This window comes from Episyrphus balteatus, chromosome 1 (assembly GCF_945859705.1).
Source record: "Episyrphus balteatus chromosome 1, idEpiBalt1.1, whole genome shotgun sequence".
Classification (NCBI taxonomy): Eukaryota; Metazoa; Arthropoda; class Insecta; order Diptera; family Syrphidae; genus Episyrphus; species Episyrphus balteatus.
The window spans coordinates 171895648-171921161 of NC_079134.1; the positions used below are offsets into that span (position 1 = coordinate 171895648).

General features: G+C 31.7%; 3 protein-coding genes across 3 annotated transcripts; 1 reads left to right on the plus strand and 2 right to left on the minus strand.

The window, feature by feature from the left end:
* Positions 1 to 55: 55 nt before the first annotated feature.
* On the minus strand, positions 56 to 1203 carry LOC129905687 (superoxide dismutase [Cu-Zn]). Its single transcript, XM_055981226.1, has 3 exons — positions 801 to 1203; positions 520 to 741; positions 56 to 434 (listed from the first exon to the last, which is right to left on the minus strand). The coding sequence occupies exons 1-3, from the start codon at positions 1002 to 1004 to the stop codon at positions 126 to 128; spliced, it is 735 nt and encodes a 244-aa protein (XP_055837201.1). The 5' UTR covers positions 1005 to 1203; the 3' UTR covers positions 56 to 125.
* A 5659-nt stretch (positions 1204 to 6862) lies between these two features.
* Positions 6863 to 14227, plus strand: LOC129912500 (angiotensin-converting enzyme-like). Its single transcript, XM_055990772.1, has 9 exons — positions 6863 to 6990; positions 10886 to 11171; positions 11239 to 11412; positions 11671 to 12005; positions 12072 to 12266; positions 12325 to 12434; positions 12494 to 13323; positions 13721 to 13870; positions 13941 to 14227. Exons 1-9 carry the CDS (start codon positions 6918 to 6920, stop codon positions 14101 to 14103), a joined length of 2316 nt encoding a protein of 771 aa, XP_055846747.1. The 5' UTR covers positions 6863 to 6917; the 3' UTR covers positions 14104 to 14227.
* Positions 14228 to 14233: 6 nt separating this feature from the next.
* On the minus strand, positions 14234 to 22692 carry LOC129921481 (YEATS domain-containing protein 2). Its single transcript, XM_056003321.1, has 6 exons — positions 21533 to 22692; positions 21317 to 21465; positions 17081 to 18807; positions 14709 to 15228; positions 14544 to 14652; positions 14234 to 14484 (listed from the first exon to the last, which is right to left on the minus strand). Exons 1-6 carry the CDS (start codon positions 22399 to 22401, stop codon positions 14355 to 14357), a joined length of 3504 nt encoding a protein of 1167 aa, XP_055859296.1. The 5' UTR covers positions 22402 to 22692; the 3' UTR covers positions 14234 to 14354.
* Between the last annotated feature and the right edge of the window lie 2822 nt (positions 22693 to 25514).

The window sequence follows — 25514 nt, forward strand, 5'->3', positions numbered from 1 at the left end:
TTTATAGCAACTAAAACAGAAAATTGAAAAAAAAAAAAAAAATAAACACTAAAAATTATGTATTTGCACAGCAAATAGAATTACTTTATTAGTATCGTTTTCTAAATAAAAAAAATAATAAAAATTTACAAAGTTGGTGGTGGAGGCATCATGCCCCCATTCATCATACCGCCATTACTGCTAGTTATACTAATTACCCCGCACGCAATCGCTGGCCCCACAGAATTCTCTTCATTTTGGAATGCCACTGCATCGGGCAAAGCTTGCAGTGATGACGAAAACACTTCGGCGTTCAGAGAATTATTAATGTCAATCGGTTTGCTATGAATCACAATCGAACGTCCAATGATTCCATGAATGCCAAACAATGTAAGGTAGGAGCTAAGGAATACACTCGAAATAGTCCCATCATCTTTTGTGTCAACATTGCCAATCTAATGACGACGACGAGGAATATAAAAAAAAATATTTATTCATGAAATTGATGATTGAATTTAATGAGCGGATATTGATTCTCACAAAGTTATTTGGAAAATGGCCACCAGTGGACTTGCAGCCTTGACTAACGTCTCCGAAAGTATGAATGTGGAAGGCATGTTTTCCCACCGGAAGTCCTGTAATGTTTATTGATAGTTTGACATAATTGTTAGCTGGCCATTGATTGAATGTTACGGTTCCTGCAATAGGTGCATCGGGAGCATCTGGCACGATTGTGGCCGAAGCTTGCCACATATTTTCATTCTTTAAACGAAATTTGTATATGATTACGAGATTTAGATAGTAATTAAGTTAGAACTTACGATATTATAATATAAAGTATGTCCTGGATTATAACCAAGTATCGGTACAGTCAACCGTTCGTATCTTTTAACTTTTCCATTTATAACTTTTATCCCACCGTCATTTGGTGGAGCTGATGTTTGGCGCCGATCAAATAGCCCTTGGCTAGAGCTAATTCGAATTGCACATGCAATAACTACTACAAAGAGAACCCGAAGAATCATTCTGAAGACCGTATAAAGTATGGAACGTGATGTGCAGCTGTCAATATTCACCTGTCGACTAACTTTTTAGCTTGTTGTGCGGCTAACTTATTGTTAGTTTCGAAGTTTCTTCACGCTGATTGACTTGTATAATTGCTCAGATACATTTAGAGATGATGCCAGTTTGATAAGCGGTCACTGTGTCATACCCATGTGGACCTCTGTGTGGAAGCTTATTTAAAGTTATTCATAGAGTTAAAACGTATGAATATTGTAATAAATGGATTGTTTTGGATGAGATTTGCAGTTTGGGGGAAAAAACTGATAATATAATATATGCAACTGTTAATGTTCGCTATTGCTCGTTCGTTAGAATGCCAACCTAAAAAAAGTAATCGAAATACGGTAAAATGGTCTAAATTTAGTTGAGATAGAGGTGATAGGGCTAAAAGAGAAACTTAGATGATAATTGGGATTTTTAGATATGAGAATTCAGAGAAGTGAAAATGGGAATTTAAGTGCAAAAGATTAATACATTTATATAGACACCCATAAATATTTGAAGAATCAAAAAATGCCCGAAATTTATATGGCGGAAGCATTTCTTTTTGTAGTTATTATATGAATTTTAAATGGTGCAGAGGAGATTCTCGAAAATAGAGTAGATGCTAGATTAAGCAATCGAAAAAAGTAAAAATTTAAAATTAAAAGTTAGAAGTTAAATAAAAATATACATTAAGATACGGATTTACTTAAAAAAAAAGAGGAAACAAAATGCATACATTTTGATAAAAAATAACGTACAAAAGCCCAGAAATTACAAAAATATTTTTCTGTGGGGTTAACCAGGCAGACCTTAGAAAACAACGGCAAACCTCCCGGTTTTGTATTTTCCATTCCTGAGGCCAACTCCCAACTAACAATTTTGCTTCTATAATGCTTTACAGAAGCAACAATTGTATCTGTCAAGCTTTATAAAACCAAAATTGTCTGTCGGGCTGAATGCTGATGTTTTTCTTGTTTTACGGTACAAAATCATTTTAGAAATCCAATGTTTGGCACACGCGTACGTAAATCTCACCTATAAGTCCTATAAGTTCGAAATTATGAGCAATTTTTAAAAATCCCTAAAAATAATAAAAAACCACTCAAAAATTCAGGCCTTTGGAAAAAATCCGTATTTTTTTCATTATTTCCCATTGATTTAACTCAAATTTCTGTAAAAAAAAATTCCCCTACCTATAATAACCACTTTGTCGAAGTACTAACCCTTGCGTTGTTTAAAAAAAAAATCCTTTTATAACTCATTTTTTAAAGTTTTTATAATTTTTTCAACACTTTTGCCATTTTTATCTATCTATTGTTAAACAAATCAACTCTCTAACACCTAACGTTTATAAAATAACTTTTCATCTTGTCATTTTACCACATTTTACACTATTAAAGGATATAAACTTAAAAATCCTTTCTTAGTGTTCATTTTCAAGATATAACCTTCCAAATAAGCTATAGTAGATTATATGCATCTTAAGTTGGACTTGGCGTCATATGACTTGGCCTCTCAGATCCCGACAAACAATTTTGATTCTATAACGCTTTACAGATGCTTTTGTTGCTTCTGTAAAGTATTATAGAAGCAAAATTGCTAAATGGGATGAAATTGCAATCTACACCACACTGCTAACGGGAAGTGGAACGTGAAGATAACTCATACTTTTTTGTGTATGCAGCCGGGGTTCATCGATTTATATGTCAAAAAAGAACGTAGACAAATCTTAAACTACATTAGCTGCGTTCCTTTGGAAATATTTATCTACTGCTTAGTACTTAAAACTACTTTGAACTACTTTTGCTATACTGAAAAAGTAGTTCAAAGCTGCTTTAAGTACTAAGCAGTAGATAAATATTTCCAAAGGAACGCAGCTATTAATACAAAGGTCACTGTGGTGTATACGTAACATTTTTCTATAGCAAGAATTGAAACAAAATTAATGTGGTCGAACAATTAATTGAATCAGTTGATGTTTTATTACCATTTTCCGATCTTTGAACTAATGTTTAAAACTGGGTGATTGGAAATTTTACGCGTAAGTTGTAAAAATCACGAACCCGGCTTGGTGTGTTTCATTTTATTTAACCTAAAGTTCCACTTTCGAATGCTTTTGACTAATTTTTGTGTTTACATAATTACAGTCCAAATTATGGAAGTACATTGTTGGACCAACCTTTTTTATGTTCATTAATACCTATAAAAAAAATATAAACTAAAAAGAATTTGGTACATTATATCGTAGGAAATTCTTTAAAAGTAATAAGAACGCCGGCCGATTCAATTACATATTTCTAAATACATTATTGTAAACAAAAACTTGAAATTTTATTAATGTGATTTAAAAAGCCAGCTTTCCCTACCTCTCACCCCTTTTTATTAGACTAGTTCTCTTCCCTATTTGTCTTGCTATTAATGTGGAAAGAAAATACACATTTGACGTTGTAAAAAAACCATACCAAATGTCAAGGTTTTCTCAGTCGATGCCAAACATTTTTAACCGTTTTTGATCTAGTCGTAATATCGTAATATATTTTGATTTATTGATTGATTGATTGAAAAGTACAGTCATTTCAATCAGGAGTTATTTCATGAACGCGATTTTAATAGTACCTACTTCGTACTTCGTTTTCAAAAAAAAAAAAAAAATCAATTAACTTCACTTGCTTTCAGTATTTCGCTATTTGATGAAAAAGCTTATAATTACGGTGACCATCCGTTCATTTTAATAATGAACTTTTCATTATTTGAAGGATCTGTTCATTATGAATTGTTTTGTGTAAAAAAAAAAAACATAAAAATGTTCATTATTTCAAAAGCTGTTCATTTTTACTTGCGATATAGGTACTATAGGGCAAGTTTAGGATTCGTAAAAAAAATCGAACTCGAGATAACAATTTTACATGACATTACGATGATGGAGAATGACAAAAAAGTGGGTCCGGCAATTCTGTCTGTCTGTCTGTCCGTCTGTGTGTACCTCGAGCTACAGCCTAAACTAATGGAACAATTTCCTTCAAACTTGGTAGTTAACAGTTTTGGGTAATTCCCTAGAGGACAGATTGAAATTTTTTTTAGGACCAAAATTAACGGTACCTGTCATATAACGGAAATAGAAAAGTTAATTTTTTTCAAAAACGGCTCTAACGATTTTGATTAAAATTTTTGTGTGTAGTGAAGCACATAAAAGCTTCCTTTATAAATAAGCCGTTATTAACGGTACCTGCCATAGAACGGTTTTTTTGATTTATGAACTTCTCGTAAACGACAAAATAGATTTTAACCAAAATTTTTGTACAGAAACGTTTAAATATTCATTATTTGAAAAAAATTTAAATTCTTCAAAACACACATTTTTGGATTTTTTAAAAAATATTTCAAAATTTTTTTTGAAAAATCAATTTTTTGGAAACGGGTTGGTAAAAAATTTTGAAATTCCGTTCTTATGTGTAAATTAATTATTTCTTAAAAATGGCATACCAACTTTTATTTTTAAAAATGTTAGAAAATTTTTATATATAAAAAATTATTTTTTTTTAAAATGGCTCTAACGATTTTCGAAAAATTTTTTCTAAAAATTCCTTTTTATACAAGAAATAAAATGGCATACTTAGTTTTTTGTAAAAGATCATTTAAAACGGTATTTAATTATTTACACCGAAAAAAAAATTTGATAATAACAGCTATCAAATTAACATTTTTCAGTGACAAAAATCGTCCAACAATTAAAATATCAATTTTGATATTTTATCATATCATTTTGACATTTTTTAATTTCAGGTGGGATAGTGAAAATTTCACTTTGACAATTAAAATATCAATGTTGACTAGATTTTACGTTTTAGTTTATTATAATGAAACCTATTTCTTTCCTTTTCATTTTTATTATTTTTATTATTTTAAGAATTTTCTTTCTTTCTTCAAAACATTACTGAAAGGGAATATTCTTTACAAAATAATGGTGATATTATTTTTTCTATTATAGGTGATATAATTGTTTTGTTATTTTCTCCCAAACTATGTGAAGTAAAATCTTAGTGCCGATCAAATTTTCTCAGTAAATCATACATTTTACTTCGAAAAAACACAAAGCGCCTTTAAATTAGTACACATTAAGAATTTTTTATTTAATATTTTTCAATAATTTGGAATGAGAAATTGATATGGAAAAATGATGATAAAATATCGAAACAAAATTCCAAAATGTGACATTTAAATATCATCCTGATAATAAAAATGTTGTTTTAACATTTTAAATATCATAAAACACATTTTATAGAGCATTTTTGGCTGATATTTAAAAAATGTTAATTTGATATTTAAAAAATGTTAAATTGATATTGGTTTTTTTTTCGGTGTATAAAAACAGATTTTATTTTTTTTGCACCACTTATGAAATTCCGTGAAAATATGAAATTTTAAATTTTCCCTTATTTTAACATTAGAGTAACTTTTACCATAAGAGCAAGTACGTCCGACCCCAGTCGTGCAATTTATTTGTTCTGTATTTATAATTTTGTTGAAACAAAAACGAATTTTTGGAACAAAATGATAATGCAAAGATTGCGAACATGTTACAGTTTTCTGAATGTGCAAAAATCGTATTGTAATCTACATTATGAAATAGAAAAACGATTTTAATCCTTGTGACTCTGAGGCTTTTGACGAATATCCGAGCATTCAAAACTGTTTTTTTTTTTTTTTTTTTTTGTAAAAAATTGCGCTATGAGAAAAAGTCAGAAGACAACAATTGATAAGGACGGGAAGTTTCAAACAAAAATTTCAATATTTAAAAAAATTTGGAATTTGACTTGGATTTTTGGTAAAAATTTTTGTTTGAGTTACTTTTTGAAATTAAAAAAAGAAACAATAGTTAGAAACTCGGTTAACTTTTTGTTTTAGTTCATTATTTGGAATTTAAAAATATGGCCATCGTACTTATAATGTACATTGTACATGTACATATAAAATTCTTTTATAACCAAGTTTCTATAAACAATATGCAGTTATCTTTAAATCTTTAAACACCCACATATCTACCTCTTCTTACAGTGGTATTATTTCACGCATAATAACTTCATCAAAATAAATAAAAACACTCGCACTAACCCACATTCTATAAATACCACATCAGGTACCAAGTTCAAGCATATTCATAAGAAAAACATCTCAGATCTCACTCTTAGTTTAAACCCTAATTATTAAAAATAGCTGTGAATAAATTTCCACTTTGTCGCTTTCTATTATTACAAATCTTACCCTTAAGGTGGTGACAAATTGTGCGTTCGAAAGATTTAAATCAAATAAACAAAAACTGCCACAAGCACAATAAGAGGAAATTAATATAAAGTATCTTACTTACACACTGAACTGAGCAAGGACAATGAATTTCTGGTTGCGCGATTTACACCTCTTTGATGAATTATCCTTGGGGGCATTGATGGAAATGAAATTGTTATTTTTCTTAATGCAAATAAATTGACTTCAATATGTTATCTCTATTAAACAAAAAAAAAAATAAACAAAACATGCGCTTGGTGCATTTTTTTCGAAAACATGCAATTCTTAGGAAAAGTGTTTTTTTATACAGAAGCGTCTCAAAAAGTTTCAAGCTAAGTTATTTTTAAATAACAGAATTTTTTAAGAACTTTAAAACTTGCTTTCTGTTAAGTACTGTTAAATTTAAAACTCTAAAGAATGCTAAGAAAGCAGTTCTATAAGGCGCATGTCTCAAACTTGTTGCTATAGTTTTTCAACGTTGAATTTGTATCCTTGTTTTGTGTTCATTTTGTTGGTCTGCTACCGATGTTATATAAACTAAAATTTAGACCAAAAGTATTTCAGTTGGATTTAAATTTAACAACAAGTCTGTACAGCTCGGTGAAATGTCAAAGGATATAGTGATTTACGTTTTCTGCATGTTTATATGGAAATATTGTATTGCAACTGATTTTATAGGTGATTCAATAAACAAAATACTTATTTATTATTAAATTAAATTGTACGTGTACTTGTATTAACACGAAACATAAAATGTCAGAATTGTTGATTTTTAAATTTACAAATATTAAGTAAATATGTGTTATTTTGCACAGTGAAAAAGTAAAATCTATCGAAATAATGATGCATTCGTGTTATATTTTTCAACACATCATTTATCTAAAATTGTTGTCTATAGTGAATGTGAACTATTAATAAAATACCCAATTGTGAATGTAATGCGTAAAACGATATTATATTTGAAACGTTCCCTTAATACGCTGCGATTAATTCCACTATGTGTTCACCTGTCAAATTTTATTAACATGACCTTGCACCCAACGCAGGAACAACGCTGGACACGGTTTCAGAACCAACCATTGGGGTTCAACGAAGAATATGTAATCGCTTTCAGCTCGAAGCTCGAAAAAAAAATTCAACTTTACAATAAAAGAACCAATGGAAAATCATAGCCTATCGAAAATATTGCTTTGGAATGTAACTTTTTCGTGCAGTTACAAATCGTTTGGAATTGAATACTATAAGATCTCACACTATTTGCGGCATAATTACAGCTTACATGATTTGCAACATTTTTCAAAATTGTCCCAAAATTGATAACAACATCAGACTCGCAAATATTAAAATGTCTTGCATATTTTTCATTCTAAGCATTGGGCTCCAGCTGTTATTTCCTTGTTGCATATATGGTTTTACAATATAGAGTACAATTTTTGAAATTTCTTTAATTTAATATCCAAAATATTTAGGCTCAAAAAATATTTCAATATTTGGTAAAGAGTTAAAATGTTAAATTAAAACAGGCCACATTTTCATTTTATTTTAGGAATTCAGGACACTTTTCACACCGGAAATCTTATTTTTTACGTCCAAAAAGTTTAAAAAATGAATAAAATAATATATCGTGGACATTATGTTTACCTATCTATGTAGTTTCAACTTTTGATTCTAAAATTCATTTCTCCCTATTTTTGGTGTCAATTTTATTGTTTGCATAGTGCGAGTTTAAGTAAATAAAAGAAATGATTTTAAAGAAAATATCGATGTACCAAATTCAAGAAACTCTGGGTTTTTTAAATAGGAACTTAAAAGAAACCTCTACTTCTTTTAATAAAAAAAAAAACTAAATGCCTAACGCAAACTATAACTAGCACAAGAAATTTTTTCTAAATCATAAATGAATTTATGCCACCTGCATTTAGCACAAAGATAAAATTAATTTTGAGATGAAATAAAACTGAACAAAAAAAAATTAACTTTAATTATTCCTATCAAATATGTACAAACTCAGCAGTTAGGGTGGCGTATACGTAATCTTTTTTTCAATGCTCGTACTCTTTGTTTATTTTTATTAACCACAAGTATTTCTGAAAAAATATCCTTGGGCGCGTTTCAGCCTCTAAATTAATTTGTTTCGAAATGTTTTGCTTTTAGTTTAAATAACTTATTGTTTATTCTAAATTTGTACCCATCGAAGTACGAGTACTTTTGCATTTACGTCAGACCACCGCAGACTTCTGGAGAACATATAGATTCAATCAAGAATTTCATGTCTGAAGTAAAAAAAATGTATAGGTGCACGTCTTTGGCCATCTCGGCTGCTGCCTGATACCTATTTATATTTTGTTTTATGATTAAACTTTTTTTTTATTTGTTTCATCACTCGGTCGCGTACCACCCAAATTCTGTGTGAATTTATTGTCTACGGAAATACGCTGTTTTTTTTTTTTTGCTCGCTCCGATTAAAAATCCCTCAACTTACACGCCTTTATTTGAATGAACGAGAAAAGAATTTCTGCTCAGTTTAGTTTAGTTTTTGATTCGAAATCAGAGTGCGAACATACATTTTCTTCCCTTATCAAGATCTTTTTTTATCGAGCGAAATTATCACGGCTTGAAAAAATGTGGTTTTTTACTTTGCGAGGATTGTTTATAATTTTGGCGTGTGGAGTTTATTTGTTATCATCTCAGGGTGCCAATGCTATGAATGACGAAGTAGTTGTCCCATTGAATGAAACCGAAGAACCACAGCAACGCGTTGCAGCTATCAAAATTCGCGTCACTGCCAATGAACGAGAGTTATGCGTGAAACAGTCACGCTATCGTCCGCATTTCCCAAAGTGCCAGGAATATTGTGAGAAACTAGGCCACTGGATGGGAATGTGCAGAAGGAAGAGTTTCTGTTACTGTTATAGATAAAATTGATCCTTATAGTCGATGTAGAATTAAGTGTTTTACGCGATCGGTGTTAATTATAGTTTATATTAATGTTTCAGCTAATTATACAATTTGATTCTAATTATAAAACGCATGATTGGAAATAAATTCTCTACATATTTTAAAAGTTCTTGACCTTTGTATTAATGTATTCATTGATAAGATGAGTTATTGAAGTTCAAAATAAAGATTATTATACAAACAACGAAATGTTAATTATTTTTACTTTATTTGTAATAATAACAATATTTGTGAATGTTGAAAATAGAAACCAACAGTAAACTTGTGACTGCAATTTGTTTTTATAGAGAAACTGTAAACTTAAATGACTTAATTTGAAAAAAAAAAAAAAAATAAGACACTTCAAACCTACCTTTAATTTGGGATCGAATTAAATTCAATTTTTTTTTTTAATTCTTTTAAATTGTATTTTCATTTATTGACGATTTTGAATGTTTAAAAGCTTGCAGCAAAAATTTTTTAAACGGCTGTTACAGAGTTAACTCTTTTCAAAATTCAATAGGTACATCAAAGAAGATACCTAACATGTTGAATATAGAAAAAAAAAATGACTTTTAAGTCTTATGAGTCTGTGGTAGAATTATTTAGTTTAGTTAGTTCTATTGATTTAAAAATTAAAAATAATATACACTAGCGGAAAACATTAAGGGATTATAAAAAAAATCCAAATTTTTTGAGTAATTTCCCTTTAAAATGGTCGTACTGAAATTTAAAAACAAGGACTTTAAAGCTTGAATTTTCCTTGTTTGGAAGTCTTACAACGAAATTATTATTTTTTTTAAGTACGTGTTCCGTCCTAGCTGCGTTCCTTTGGAAATATTTATCTACTTTTTAGTACTTTTAGCTGCTTTGAACTACTTTTTCAGTATAGCAAAGTAGATCAAAGTAGTTTTAAGTACTAAAAAGTAGATAAATATTTCCAAAGCAACGCAGCTCCTATTGAATACCGAAAAAAAATGTTTTAGGCTAGGCGCACACATGCGATTTTGATCGCGCGATTATTCAGTCGCAAATTAGATGACAAGAATTTCAATGACTGTAGACACAATTTTCAAATTTTTAATCGCGGGAAGCATGTGTGTTCACAGGCATTGAAATCCATGTGATCCATTTTTGCGACTAAATAATCGCGCGATCAAAATCGCATGTGTGCGCCCAGCCTTATTGAAATTTTTCCGCTTCTTTTTTGGTCTAAAAAGTTGTTGTTTAAGAATAAATTTTTGTTTTTTTTTTTAAGTTCAATTTCAATACGAACACTTCGATGCTGAGATATCAAACTTTGAATGGAAAAGAATCTTTTTGTCTTTAACCATCTATATTCTTTTACAGTGGAATGGGGATGGTCTATCTCAACCCCTTTTAGATGGATATAAAAATCGACTAAAAATGGAAAAATAGTTATTAAATTGGGTTTTTTGTAAGACAATTGAAGGACCTCATATACCGAAATGGTTATTTTCCAAATTGATTTTTATTATGAAGACATACCCCCGGCACACATTTCATGAAAAAAAATGTTGTCCCGCAAAAATTGCAGTTTCATGACCGTATTTTGACTTAAATTGCTGGGCCTAGTATTGGTTCTATAAAATAAAATTTAATTTGAAATTTTCAGGATCAAACAAAATCAGTTCGACCAATTTCAACGATTGGCTACAGGAAGTTAATATTCAATATTTGGCTTTGAATCAACTATCAGCTTCATTTGCCTGGGATCTTATAATAGATCCTAATTCGCATGTATACGACGAAGCATCACAATTAGGCAAACATCGTTCGAAATGGCAACATCAGCGATGTACAGAAGCCGAGGAGATGACTGTGGATAACATGACTGATGTTCAAAAGCGCATGGTTTGGCTTCTCTGTCGAGGACCTAGATACACTGAATACCAAGGGGGGTTCGTATAATTTTGTAAACTTTTCTGAAAGAAAAACATTAAACCAAAATTGTGCCTTCTTCCTTAGAGAACTATCGGCCATCTTAAATGAGATACAAAATATTTACTCTGAAACGGAAATCTGTCTTCCTAAGGCTTTTGATGTTTGTATAAATGTTAATCGAATCTGGGACTATACCTATGCAAGAACTCCAGATAGTGAAATAGTCAAATTAAATATGAGACTGATTGAACCTAAATTGTATGATAATATTCTTGGGGTCAGTTGTACAAACCTTGTTTTACCTTGGTTCAACTTTTAAACTCGCAGATATCGGTTAAATGTGGTTCAACTATGGTTCAATCATGTTCTTGGTTATTTTAACACATTTGAACCTTGAACCAGAGCTAAATCTTAGTTATACCTCCGATTTTAAAAGAACCACGGTTTAAATATTTATACAACTGGCCTTAAGCTAACTTCTTGAACATTTTAACTCGAGTTTATATCTTATTTCAGGCGTATCGACTTCAATCCTCTAAATTATTTCGATGGCAACGTGACAGATGATTATTACATTTTCCGAGGCCTAAAGGATCTATCACATTTTTCCCAGGAATTCGAAATAGATGAAAAAATTCGTGAATCTGAAAAATTCTGTTTGGATATCGAAAGAGACTTGGAGAAAATAATGGCGGGAAACTTTTCTGCACTTCACAGATTAGACTGTGCTTTGCCTCAGGATGTGATTGTCCGATGGGCTTGGGAATCATGGAGATTGGCAGTGGGACCAGAAATTGGAAATTCCTATCCTAGTGCTGTATATTTGATGAATGCTGGAGCACAGAATAATGGTAAAGGCTTCCAGTGGCTTGTTAATTTCTTTCTTTTTTAACGAACATGACATACCTTTTGAAAAGGCTACAATGACATTGGAGAATGCTGGCGTGAAGAGCTTGAAATTCCAGATTTGGAAAATTTTACCCAAGAACTTTGGCATAAAATAAAGCCCTACTACCAACTGCTTCATGGGGTGTTGAGGAATGTTCTATACAAAAAGTTCCAGAAGCCTGATTTCATGGATAAAAAAGGTCCTATTCCTGCACATCTTCTGGGTAAATCCCTTAATTTTTTACTTAAGAGTCTTTTTCATGTGTTTCTACTTTTTCAAAGGTAACATGTGGTCTCAAGATTGGAGTAGCTATCATAAACTTTTATCACCGTTTTCCGATGTTTACATTGAAGATAACGTCCGTAATTCCAACTGGAGCACTCTTGATATGGTATTTCACAGCAAAAAAAAACTTTCAACTTGTCTCTATGCCAAAATTTACCATTCTAGGTCAAAAGAGCTGAAGATTTCTTCACATCAATGGGCAGAAATCAAATGACCCAGAAATTCTGGGATCATTCGAAATTTGAAAAGACCAAAAATAACACAAAATGTCATGGTAGTGCTGGCAACATGTTTACAGGCGATGATTATCGCATGATAGTTTGTGCCGAAACAACACTAAACGATTTTTATGTGATTGTCCATGAAATGGGACACATTGAATATTACATGCATGTTCTAAATCAACCACCTCTCTTTCAAGATGCAACAAATTCTGCATTTGGTGAAGCTATTGGTGATGCCATCTTTTTGGGCATCATGAGTCCGCAACATTTGATTAGACTGGGATTGTTGAACGATAAATTTTTAGCTCCAACGAGAAAACTTTCAACTAGAGAACTACGAGTTGTTCATGAGAATAATGAAGCAAAAGAATTTCGTAAAGCTCCAATTCCAAAAAGTTCTCCCAAGTTCACAACAAATGATGTTTTTACATTGGGTGATACAAAATATCCAGATTTTGATTCATTAAATGCAAAAATGGACACATTTATGCGTTTTAAAGATGTTCATGATAAATCAATCAATGAATTTGATTTATCACATTTGTTGCGTTTAGCTTTAGAGAAGATTCCACATATTCCGTTTGAGTATATTTTGGATCAATGGAGATGGAAAATATTTAGTGGAGAGATCACAATGGAAGATGCAAATGCATATTTTTGGAAGCTGAGCATGGAAGAACAGGGTATACATGCACCAGATTGGATAAATCGAAGAGATATGTTTGATGCGGCTGCTAAGTATCATGTGGCTGATAATACTCCATACGTAAGGTAAAACTCCATTTATGTAAGGTTATTGATAAAGTGTATCAAATTTAACACGATATAATCTGGTTTAACTTATTATCTCTCAGAGATTTTTCCTTAACCGTACTTCTCGAATGTGTGAAAGCATTAACCAGACTTTGTGTCTCTCACCTATTTTTAATTTAGTTTGTTGGAAGAGTGCTATTCAGTCTTATTAAAAAATCTTCTGGTTTTGAATTTCATACTGCTTTTTCTTGAGATTTTTCCGTTGCTCACTGCAAGAAAGTAAAAGATTTTGTTCATATCCGGACTCTTTAAACCCTATTAAGTTTTTTTTTTTTGTCATTTTGATGAATTTTTATGAGTCAAATTTTTCTGAGTCAAAAATATTGATTGCATATATCATTCATCTTTCTTTTAGGTACTTTCTTTCAAGTTTTCTCCAAGTGCAAATCTTCAAAGGACTCTGTGAGAAGACAGTTTTTGGAAAATTCAATACTGGCCAAGAACTTCCAATGCCTCTTCATCGCTGTGATATTTATGGTTCAAAAAGAGCCGGTCATATTTTAAAGTATAAAAAATAAAATCAATCCTTAATAATCAATTATAATCATTAATTAATTTAAATCATTCATCCACAGAAAAGCTCTATCCTTGGGTTCATCAGTTCATTGGAGTGAAGTCCTCTACATTCTAACTGGCAGTCGTGAAATTTCCGCTCAACCCCTAATCGAATACTATCAGCCATTGTTTACATGGCTTGAAAAAATTGCAATAGAATATGATATTCCTATTGGATGGTGAATACAAGACAAAAAAAAAATAAACCATTAAACAATAATAATTGACCTTTTTGTTGTATTAGTTTAACACATATTATTCACTTGTAAAGGCTTTTAACATTAATTATAATAATAATTAAAAAAGAGAGAGATTAAAAATAATAATAAAATATATTTACAGTTGACTTGTATAAAATAAATACACCGACAAAGTTAACTTTAAGTTTAGTTTTTTTCTAATTTACACTTCTTTTTTTATTTTAAATTACGTTCCTATCCCAACTCGAGTAGGTCCTTTGATTTAATTGTACCAAAGTATTTATTTGTTATGAAATCAAACTCAGTCCGGGAGTTGAGAGCACTACGAATATTATCTGGCTCTAAACAAATATCATTTGGTGATCTGAAAAGAATAAGAAATAGTTTTGTATTCTGTTTTGTTTAGAAAACTCATGAACTTACATTTCTTTATTGTTTTTCATTTTGAAAGCAATCGAACGACGAACTATATCCTGGATGAAGAGACGAAGGGTCTTAGACATGAGAGTTTGCGCCGTCGGATGAATTACATCTAGAAAAAGAATAACTTTAAAAAGAAATTCTATTTATTTTTATTTTAAATTTTACCTCGATGTATTTCCTCTGGCTGAAGACGAATACCAATATCCTGACACATTCCACTCACTAAATTGGCTTCCTTCTCCAACTTCTCATCTATCGACAGCCACAATTTGCCTTGGTATGTTTTCAAAGGTGATTGCTTTATTAAGCGTTTTGTTTCCGACTCATTATCATCTAAGCCGTCAACATCAATTATTGTTTCGTGTTCTTTATAATGAGTGTTAACACGCTTCCATGCTCGTTCAGTCCAATCACATATTCGATGATTTGGCGTCACAGTTTGATAGTGAATGTGTTCTTTTTCAATTTCATTCTTCACTAATTCAGTTAAGCTGGGATCTTTAGTCTCAGTTTTAATTTTATTATTCCCTATTTGGGCATCTTTTGCTTCTTGTGTTGAATTTATCACAGGTGTGTAGGCGTGATGACGAGCAAAGATTACAATTTCTTTTGTTGTCCATAGGTTTGCAGTCTTGAGCTTTGGATGTTGAGTTATGCTTCTTGAAATGTACTTTGCACGTAGCCACTGAAATAATGATTATTTTTGTAAGGCTCATTAAAAATAAGTTAAGAATTTAATTTGGAAAAGAGTATGAGAGTAAGTTTCTAAGGATTTATGTGAAGAAATTTTGGCCTCTCTTCATAATAAGTTTATCTCATAAAAACGTAGCACTCTGAAACATAGTGCTACAAAGTAGACGCTAAAGTATTTCAAACTATGGATGAACCCATGAGATTTTTTAGCAAAAGTACGTCCAACTATGTATTTGTAAATTGTAAGAAAATTTTTTCAATTCAGAAGAAAAGCACAATTAATTCTATTGGATATCGAATCACTGAATTGTTTAAATTTAACTTTTTTTGAGAAAACATTCAATGGTGAAATGAATGTGGTACTTGACTGCTAATCTGGAATTGTGGGTTTCAGCCCTACCTTTCATATCTTTCTATTCCTTTTAACTTTTGCCGTTCATTTAACAGATCTTAGCTCTTCTAATAATATATTATTTTTATTATGAATCGGAGTCAGCGAAAACAACTAATTTTCTCCTAAGGGGCAATTTTAAAATAGAACATTATATAAATTAAAAAACTAACGGCCCAAAGACTAATCCCTGAGGAACACCAGCATCTAAATATTGTAATACTTCACGTATTGCCCTGAATTTGCAAGATATGGCGAAAACTAACAGAAAACATTAATACGAAAATCAAATCTAGAAAGCTTTTTTAATAGAATTTTTTTAGTTGTCCAACTCAAATACTTTCGTTAAGTCAATAAACATCCCATCTGATGGATGATATTTGTCAAATGCTTTATAAATATTTTTCAAAAATGCTTTTCTTTCCTAAACCCAAACTGAAAATCACAAGAATTTTAATCGTACAAAAACTGAAAAAAACGTAAGTTATAATTTATGGCAACTTGCGTATTAGGCTTTTAAACAATTTCATAATAAACAGCAATTGCTTGACACTGCGTTCAATAAAATAAAATGCACGACTGTTCAAAACACTTTTATGTAAGTTTACTACTTGTAGATTGGCTCTATATAAATTTTAAAGAAATTTTGTTGGTTTTGAGAAAGAGCTGACAAATACATAGGGCAAAATTTTTTTAAATGAAAAATTTTGTTTGTTATTTGACTTTTTTGAAAAAAAAAAATGCAGTTTTATTGCAATCGCTTTCAATATTACTACTGCAAAGTTTGATCAAAATCGTTAGAGCCGTTTTGGAATTATTTGTTATAATTTGAAAAATTTGTACACTTTTTAAGTGAGATATAAAAAAAACAACTTTCAGAATTCCATAAAAATCATCTGTACCAATTTTGAAGAAAATCCGTCCACGCGTTTAGGAAATGTGTACAGATGGACGCACAAACTCACGGGCGAAATTGCAAGACCCACTTTTTCAGAATTCTACATCATCGTAATGTTGGTTTTGATTAAAACCTCAAATTTGACAAGAAACCAATACTTGCCCTATAGAACAAGTAAAAATGTAGGGTTTCTCATGGCTGGTAGCTAGTTTGATTGTATGGAAAAATTATTAAATTTAACTCCAAACTATCTAAAGTCAGAAAATCTTGAATTCACTGTCTACAATATTGCTCCTTGTTTTTAAAAATATTTGATTTAGCCCTGATTTTTCAATCGTCAGTTAGACTATAGACTATCAGAAGAATAAAACTCAATAAATGTCAATATAAAAAAAAAGTTTTATTCCTAGGAATAAGATTTATCTGAGGTTTATCTGACTATTGACAAATTGGCCCTAAATGAATAAACCTACTTTTACGGCTATTATGCATTGTATTATTATATAGTAGAGAATAGAATAATTTAAAACTTAGTAAATGAACAATGCAACTTACCTCTAATGCTTTTAACTTAATTGAAATTGTCTTCCGAAACTCTGCCCAAGTTGCAATAACAAACGGAAAAGCCATTTTATAATCATTCTCCAACGCCAAACTATTCACCATTGGCAGCCGTCTCAAAAGGAATTCCACTCCACTACGAACAGTTGCAAATGCGGTATTGTTAAACTGTTGCTCCAATTCTCTACGATATTCTCTACGCTGTTTCTTCATCAACGCTATAACCGGCTTATGATTTACTTTAACAGGAATGAAATTTCCCTTTTTCAATTCCGGCACCCGTGAAGGTACGAAATTTGCCGGATTTATAACATTTCGAACTGTAATTGTATTTGCACGACGGAAAGCAGCCGGTGATGATTGTGATGGAGGCAATGTCTTAGTAATAGTGACTGTATTGGGTGCTGATCGATTAGGATTCAGTCGATTTGTGTAATCATGATCTGTTGCAATTGAAGTGTGTTTGAAAACCTTGACTGCATTATTACGAATACAGTTGCCGAGGTTGTCATTTTGAACAATCGGTTTGAGGAGACTTATTTGTGGTTTAAGCAATGACACCTGTTTCTTTTGTTCCTGCTTTATTTTTGTTTGCATGGGATCAATGATAAAAACTTTGCCTTCTTTGTGAATTACTTGATTTTTGACCTGAGGACCATTTCGACGAAATATTGGTTTGGATCCAAATTGATTTGAGCCTGAATTATTATCTAAATGCGTTACTGTAGATGTGGGTTGGTGTTTGGGTGAAGAATGTGCAGGTGATGATGATGGTGATGAAGATATTTCTTTTACTTGAAATTTGCCTTGAATATTGCCATTGGCATCGATATCATTCAGTTTTGGGGGAGGTTTTTTCACATTATGAAGCTGTTGCAGAGCTTCTCCATTGTTTGTCACCACTTTTGGTAGCCCATTGACAATTGTTGGTTTTTGTATTGTGGTTTGAGGGGCTGCTCCAGGTTTTTTTGGAGCGATAAGAACTTGCATGATCTTAACATTGCCATCTTTGTCAATAAACTGGACGAGTTTCTTTTGCAGAACATTTGGATTGACAATTAGCGAACTAGTGCCATTTGTGTGTGTAACTGTCGATGTAGCCTTTTTCTCCACTGGAAACTGTTTCGAAGGAATAGCCACCATCGGCGTTGGAGGTGCTGGCGGTGGTAATGAAGGTGGTGGTAGTGGTTCCTGTTTCATTTTCACCGGTTGATGAATTTTATCGTTTTCACTAACTATCGGAGGTGGCGATTTAGGTGTGAATTTTTTTTCCGCTTTTGGACTTAATAAAATTGATGATGATGAAGTTATTGTAGAACTTCTGGGTGATGAAGATGGTAAAGATGATGAAACTGATGACGTTGATGGTTCTTCACTCAAACGCATAATTGACTCGGTTATATTTCTAGCCGGAGGCAAACCAAGAGGTCTCCGACATATTTGACTATCGACTATTGGTGAATCCATAAATGTTGGCTGTATTTTTTCTATATCTGCACATATCGTAGGTGATTCGATTTTATCTAAGAAATCAAACAGATTATCATCTATTTCGGGTTTGGGATTTATAATTTCAGCGGTTTTTGAAGGTGACAATAGATGTTTGGATTTTGTTAGGGTTGCTGTGCGATATGATGGTTTTGTTGATGTTGATGGTGGTGAGAGAGAAGGAGGAATTATAGAATCTGTTCGTAACCATATTTCTACTAGAGTCTCAGCACCTGGAATAAAATATGTAATATTAATAATAATTTTATTATACAAAGATACAAAATAAACAATTATTTTTTTACAAAGCAATATAAATATCTAACACATTTTGAGACTCAGAAGCTGTAGAGGGTTCAACTTGACGATACGCAACTTTTCTACATATAAATAATTTATTGTGGTTGTACGAAAAAGTGAATAAATAAATAAACTCCTTATTTTTAACAAACACCTTATCGTTTCACACAAAAAAAAAATTGTGGTTACCAATGAAATTTTGAATGTAACCCTATTTACGTTATGTCATCCTATCTTTCTGAAATAACTATCTCGTAACTGGAGAGTTGGAGAATGTTTCTTTATATTTCTACCGTAACAAAGATTGTGTTTTTTTTTTTTTTTTAATGAAGACACTTTTTGAAAATAAAGCTCCTCAAAACGCTATGTAATGGAAGATTTGAATGACAAGATTGGAAAACCATAGCGTTAGCAGAAACAACGAGAATAGAGAACGTTTCTTAAGGTTTGTTCTTCTTAACGTTAACAGTCTTTTTTAAATACACTGCAGGCTACTTGAATAGAAACAAGAATTTTGTTCAACAAAAACCCGATGCCACTTTGGTCAGGTAACAAAGCAAATTTTTGGTTTTACATTTCCATAGAGGAACAACTAACTTAACAACTTCACTGTCCAATGAATCATTTGTGATTCGTGAATTGTATTTTTTTCCATGTTTCCTACGTTCATGAATCATATAAGATTCAACATTACTACTAAACGAATATTGTTCTACGTCTCTTCGTTCTTGCTTGGAAAAAAAAACATCAATATCACGTCACAATTCAATATCAATGAATCACATTTGAACATAAATTATTTTTTGTACCGCGTTTACAGCGTCCATGAAGCATATGTGATTCATGAACAGGTATTTTTAATAACGGATATATTTTATACAAAAAATCAGAGAAATAATTTTAATATCCTTTTGTAGGTTTATACAGCCCCTAAATATGACTGCAGTAAAAATTGAAATATATTTAAGAAAACGCATTTTTCATCAAACCAACATAACCCATATGATTTCAAGGTATTTTTTAACGCTGATTCCAACAAAACCCACAAACAAATCAATCTGACCATCTCTGAAAAGTAATGTACCTTATTCATGTTGATTTGACACAAATATCTGAAGTGTAGTTTTTCAATTTTTTAAAATCTGCACCTTAAATTCAATCCAGGAAAATTAGGACTTGCGGACATGAGATTTTTTAGATTTTTGATATAAGTTTTAGAATATCCAAACAAAGATAGAAACCAAAAAATTAGCCTAAAAGCACTAATTTCAAGATTGTACCAAGATGTTTTTTAGTGCATATCCCAAAATGTCCCCTTTTTTTAAAAAAAATACCATTTTGTCATATGAATGTTTTTTTTTGCATTGCATTGTTTTGATTTTTAACCCTCTATAAAAGCACCTCTTTTTTGTGAATTTGGTTTATACTTTTTCATGTCGCTAGAACTTTTTTCGATCTCACTATTTTATAGAGAACCACATATGAAATTGATGTAGAATATTCCGAGGAATTCGAATTCACAATTAAAAAAAAATTTATTTTCACCCTTATAAAGACAGTTTTTTGTGACCACTTTCAATTTTTGTCCTGTCAAATTCGCACCCGTGTGCCGACAGAGGGTTAATGATAAGGGATATAAAAACCTTCATGCAAAATTTGGTTCCGCTAACTTTTAAGGGTTTTTCGGTAGTAAGTTAGCAACTGTTATAATAATACGGGTTTGAATCAAAAGTTATCCAAGAAAGTGTCTCCAGCTTCAGAAGAAAAAAACAAATAATGATGTCTAAACAACCATAGATGAAAGCTGATGTTTTTTCGCTCAGGCATAAGTTATGTTGTCAAATTATTAAATAGGTACAAAATATGTCTAAATAAATACGTCTTTCAGTACATGAAAGGCACAATCAACAAAAATTTTACCTGCCATAAGGAAGCTACAGAAATTCAATGATTTTGCGATGCTTACTGGCGAAGTGAAGTCGATCAGCGTAAGTTTACAAAGCGACAAGCGGCAGTTGCACTTTCAACAACTGAATCAGAAGGTATGGCTTATGGTTGCTGCTATACAACAGTCGGTATGACTAACTCGTTTAGAAACCGAATTGTTTCCAGAAGGAAATAAATCTGTTTTGTGACAGCAAAAGCGCAATTCATCTACTCGCTTTCATCAGTTAGCATTTAATTAACGTCAACTAATATAGACAAACTACAGCATCTGGTTCCCTCTTGAAACTAATCTCATCCCTAAAGGAACTAAACAAATGTGAAAGGAATCCATCTCACTACAAAAAGGAGAGCTATATAAGAAAAATGTCTTGTCATATTATCATAACATTTCAGTTGGAATCAGTGGAACATTTATTTTTTCTGTAATGCATCAGAGATAGCATATTTTTACTCTTCTCGGATTTAATGGTAATAATTTTTTTAGAAAATACTCACCCATTGTCTGTAATCCACTTAAAGTCTTATCCAATATCAAATTATGAACCAACTGAACAGGTTTCTGATCAATTTGCGGATCAAAAAATAACTGTAATCGCACAGGAAACTCTCCCCAACCACGTCTAGCAAGTTGAAATGGTGGTATTCTAAAAAAAAGATCAAAAAATCATTTTAAAAAACATTATAAATGCAACTAATATCATCCCAACTCACTCAACATCAACAACATCATTCGGTCTATACGACGGATGCAAAAAGAACCTAACTTTCGTTACAAACTTCTCAATGGGAATCGAACTCTTTGACTGAACATAAACCAGCCATTTATGAGACGAATTATCTGAAGGTTTCTCATCACCAATATATTTCGATGTATTGCCCACAACAATCAAATGTTTTGTCTGATTATTCAATCTCGCACTATTAAGCTTTGGCAATGGTTTATCTACTTTTATCGGTTCCACATGACGTGGAATTTTAATTGGTGGACCATTTGGATCCTGTATGCCCATCATTGCAGCCACATCGGCATTTTGCTCAGGATTCGAATGATCAATTACAATACCACGCTGTTTGATCATTCGTTGAATGCGTTTTTCTTCCTTTTTCGTGCGAGATTTTTCTTTTATTGAAGTTTTGGCGGTTTTAGCCGCTTCGCGAACGGTTGGTCGAACACGCAACAGTTCATCATAGCTTTTAGGCTTTTTACCAACAATCTTTTTTATAGCAGGATGCAGTGGAACTTGAGGGCCGTCAGGTTCATTATCGAACAATGACGAACCTCGCATCACTGCTGCCTCCGACTCACTGTAAAGCAAGTTTTGCTTTTGGTAATAATCGGAAACAACAGTGTAACGGATTTGGTGGAGAATGTCCTTGGCTTTGGCCAACTTTGTATCGATTTCATCGAGTTGCTCTTCACGGAAATGAACTTCCCGGTTAAACTCTCTATTAATGATTTCTTTGATACGGGCATTTCTTTGCTCAGAAGATTGCAAAGAAGTGGTTCGTAATCTTTTGCCAGAATTATCTTGGGGATAGTCTGGGTCATGATATTCTTCAAATTTGCGTTTTTGAGACATATCTTTGTGGCCTTTGTGTAAAAGGACTTCGCCTGTGGATATTTTGGGGCGATGTTTTCCTTTTTTTGTTTTTTCTTGGTGTGTCTACCAAGAAAGAGACTTGGCGCGCACTTATTTGTTGTGGATAACCAATAAAAATGATGTTATTGATAGTTTTTAATGTTTTTTATAATGCAGATAGTAATCGTGTTTAGTTTGTGCATGATTTGAGAAAAATTTGAGGAATATTTTTTAGCAATTTTATTAAAATATTCAACAAAAACCATAATAGTTAAAAAAAAATTGCCGTTTGACAATTGAAAATTTTTATTTTTTGATGACATTTTAGGAATGTCAGAATTTTTTTTTTTTGACTCTCTCTCAGATGAGAAAGAAGATATTTGGGTGTTTAGAAAAATGTAAGGGTGTGAAACAGATAAATATATATGTTAGAATTAATAAACGTGTTAGGAAATTTGTTGTCAAACAAATATTTAGTGATGCCAAGTCGATGTAATTTTTGGTTGAATATTTTTTTTAAGATGAGGCAATTTTTGGTGTTTATCAATGGGTGGCAAGTTAAGGCAATTTTTCTTGCTGCATCTGACTCTTGCAAAAAACTTGGTTAATTCAAGCAAAGTCACTGCTAAGAGCTTCTAAGGGCCAGTTGTACAAATATTTAATCTGTGGTTCAGAAACTTTTATTTTCTGACAGCGGTGATAAAGCAAAAAGCGGTGATTGCAAAATTATCGCATTTGTTTGGGCTGTAGTGAAAACACTTCTTTTCACTAGAGCCCAAACGAGATAAAATCACAAATGAGATCAGTTCAGATTTCAAATTCAATATTTTTTTCTATAGAATTTGACATTCGAAATGAGATAATTTGCGTAATTATCTCATTTGGGCTCTAGTGAAAACAGGCTATAAATTTTAGCACTGGTGCAAGAGGTCCATATATGGAAAAAAATGAATCTAGTATTTTATACTAAGTTTCCACCTACCCTAAATCCGAGGTTTAGCTAAGTAGATTTAGCATAAATCTCGAGTTTTATTCTAAATCTCGGATTGAAACTAGGCGAACATTTTAGATTTAAGGTAGCTGAACCCAAATCTGAGATTTAGCGAAGTAGATTTAAAATAAATCTCGAGATTTATTCTAAATCTACTTAGCTAAATCTTGGATTTAGCGTAGGTGGAAACATAGTATTATACTCCATATGACTAGTAAGGAAATTAAAGTAAAAAGCCCTAGATTTTAAGTAAAATTTACTTTACGTATTGAACATTTCTTGGCTCCGTAAAGTAATTTTTACAAGACAATTATGGTGAACAAAATAAAGTAGTATGTACCTTACGGGTAGCAATATTTTCTTTACGTAGAGTAAAATAAACCTTCATCCAAAAAAGTGTATGACTCTTTTCACTTTAAGATTCTAGTAAAACATATTTTACAAATTTAACTATTCTATGAATAAGTTTTACCTTACACTAAGGTCATAATACTACCTAATTCTAGGAATTTTCCCCATATCTTAATTGCTGTCATTGAAAAGTCTGCCATTTTGTTTTCCATTTGTTTTGGATATTTTTTTTTTTGTCATAGCTTTTAGGTGTCCGGAATAATTAATAATGTGCGGAATAATTAAAATAAAGAAATAAAATGTAAAAATTTCTTTTTCAAATTTGTGTTTTTCTTTTGGAAGTGAAATGTTTTCATTACTTTTTGTGTTCTTTTATGCGTCATTATTGGCTCCGTAATTACGGATAGCAAATTTTTTTCTTGTGTTAGAATAATATAGGAGTATCCATATGCATTAACATCATTCAATATAATTAATTCATGAAGAATTAGAAAAAAAATTGGATCAAATAAAGTCAATTCCATTTTTATTGATGATATTTTCCAAAATAAAATTGTTTGTTTGCACCTTACAAAAATTATAATAAACATAACATAACAGGGTCATACGTTACTTACTTCTAAATAGCTTTGAGGATTAAGTACGTGTTTCCTAGTTATGCTTTTCAATAATTACAAAAATTACCTTTTTTATTTTAATTTTTGTAAGATAAATGCATACAATTTATTTAGACAAATGTCATCAATAACAATGAAATTGACTTTATTTGATCCAATCTATAACTAAATTATATACCTGCCATAGAGAAGTTTAATTTACTTTAAAAATCAGTATTTTCAGCCTTATAGTAAGGTAAAATATGTACCTAACTTTCTAGTAATTTCTATTAGAAATTCATACAAAAAAAGGCTTTACTGTAAAGTTAAATATAAGCTATAAATTTACTAGAAAAGTAATGTAAATTCCATTTTATTGGGGAGTCATCCCTATTTAAACTCTACATTAAAGTTAAATTTACCAGAAATAAGGTGGTTCATACCTTATTTTTTCTCCGTGTAGGTGTGTTTTTTAGCTGCGTTCCTTTGGAAATATTTATCTACTTTTTAGTACTTAAAGCTGCTTTGAACTACTTTTTCAGTATAGCAAAGGGTATGCGGTAGAGGTACGAGTAGCGGTAACGATATTTGTATGAAAAAAATTCCACATCTGAACGTTGATATGTCAGTTTGGAATTTTTTTCATACAAGTACCGTTACCTCTACCCGTACCGCTACCGCATACCCTCCGGTGTGGCCAAGCCTTTAAGTAATAAAAAGTAGATAAATATTTCCAAAGGAACGCAGCTTTTATTACCACCGGGCTTAAAGGCTTGGCCACACTGGAGGGTATGCGGTAGCGGTACGGGTAGCGGTGAGGGTACTTGTATGAAAAAAATTCCAAACTGACACATCAACGTTCAGGTGTGGAATTTTTTTAGTACAAATATCGTTACCGTTATACCGCATACCCTCCGGTGTGGCCAAGCCTTTAAAGGCTTGGCCACACCGGAGGGTACGCGGTAGAGGTACAGGTAACGGTACGGGTATTTGTATGGAAAAAATTCCAAACTGACACATCAACGTTCGGGTGTGGAATTTTTTTAATACAAATATCGTTGCCGCTACCCGTACCGCTACCGCGTACCCTCCGGTGTACACCGGAGGGTACGCGGTAGAGGTACAGGTAACGGTACGGGTATTTGTATGGAAAAAATTCCAAACTGACACATCAA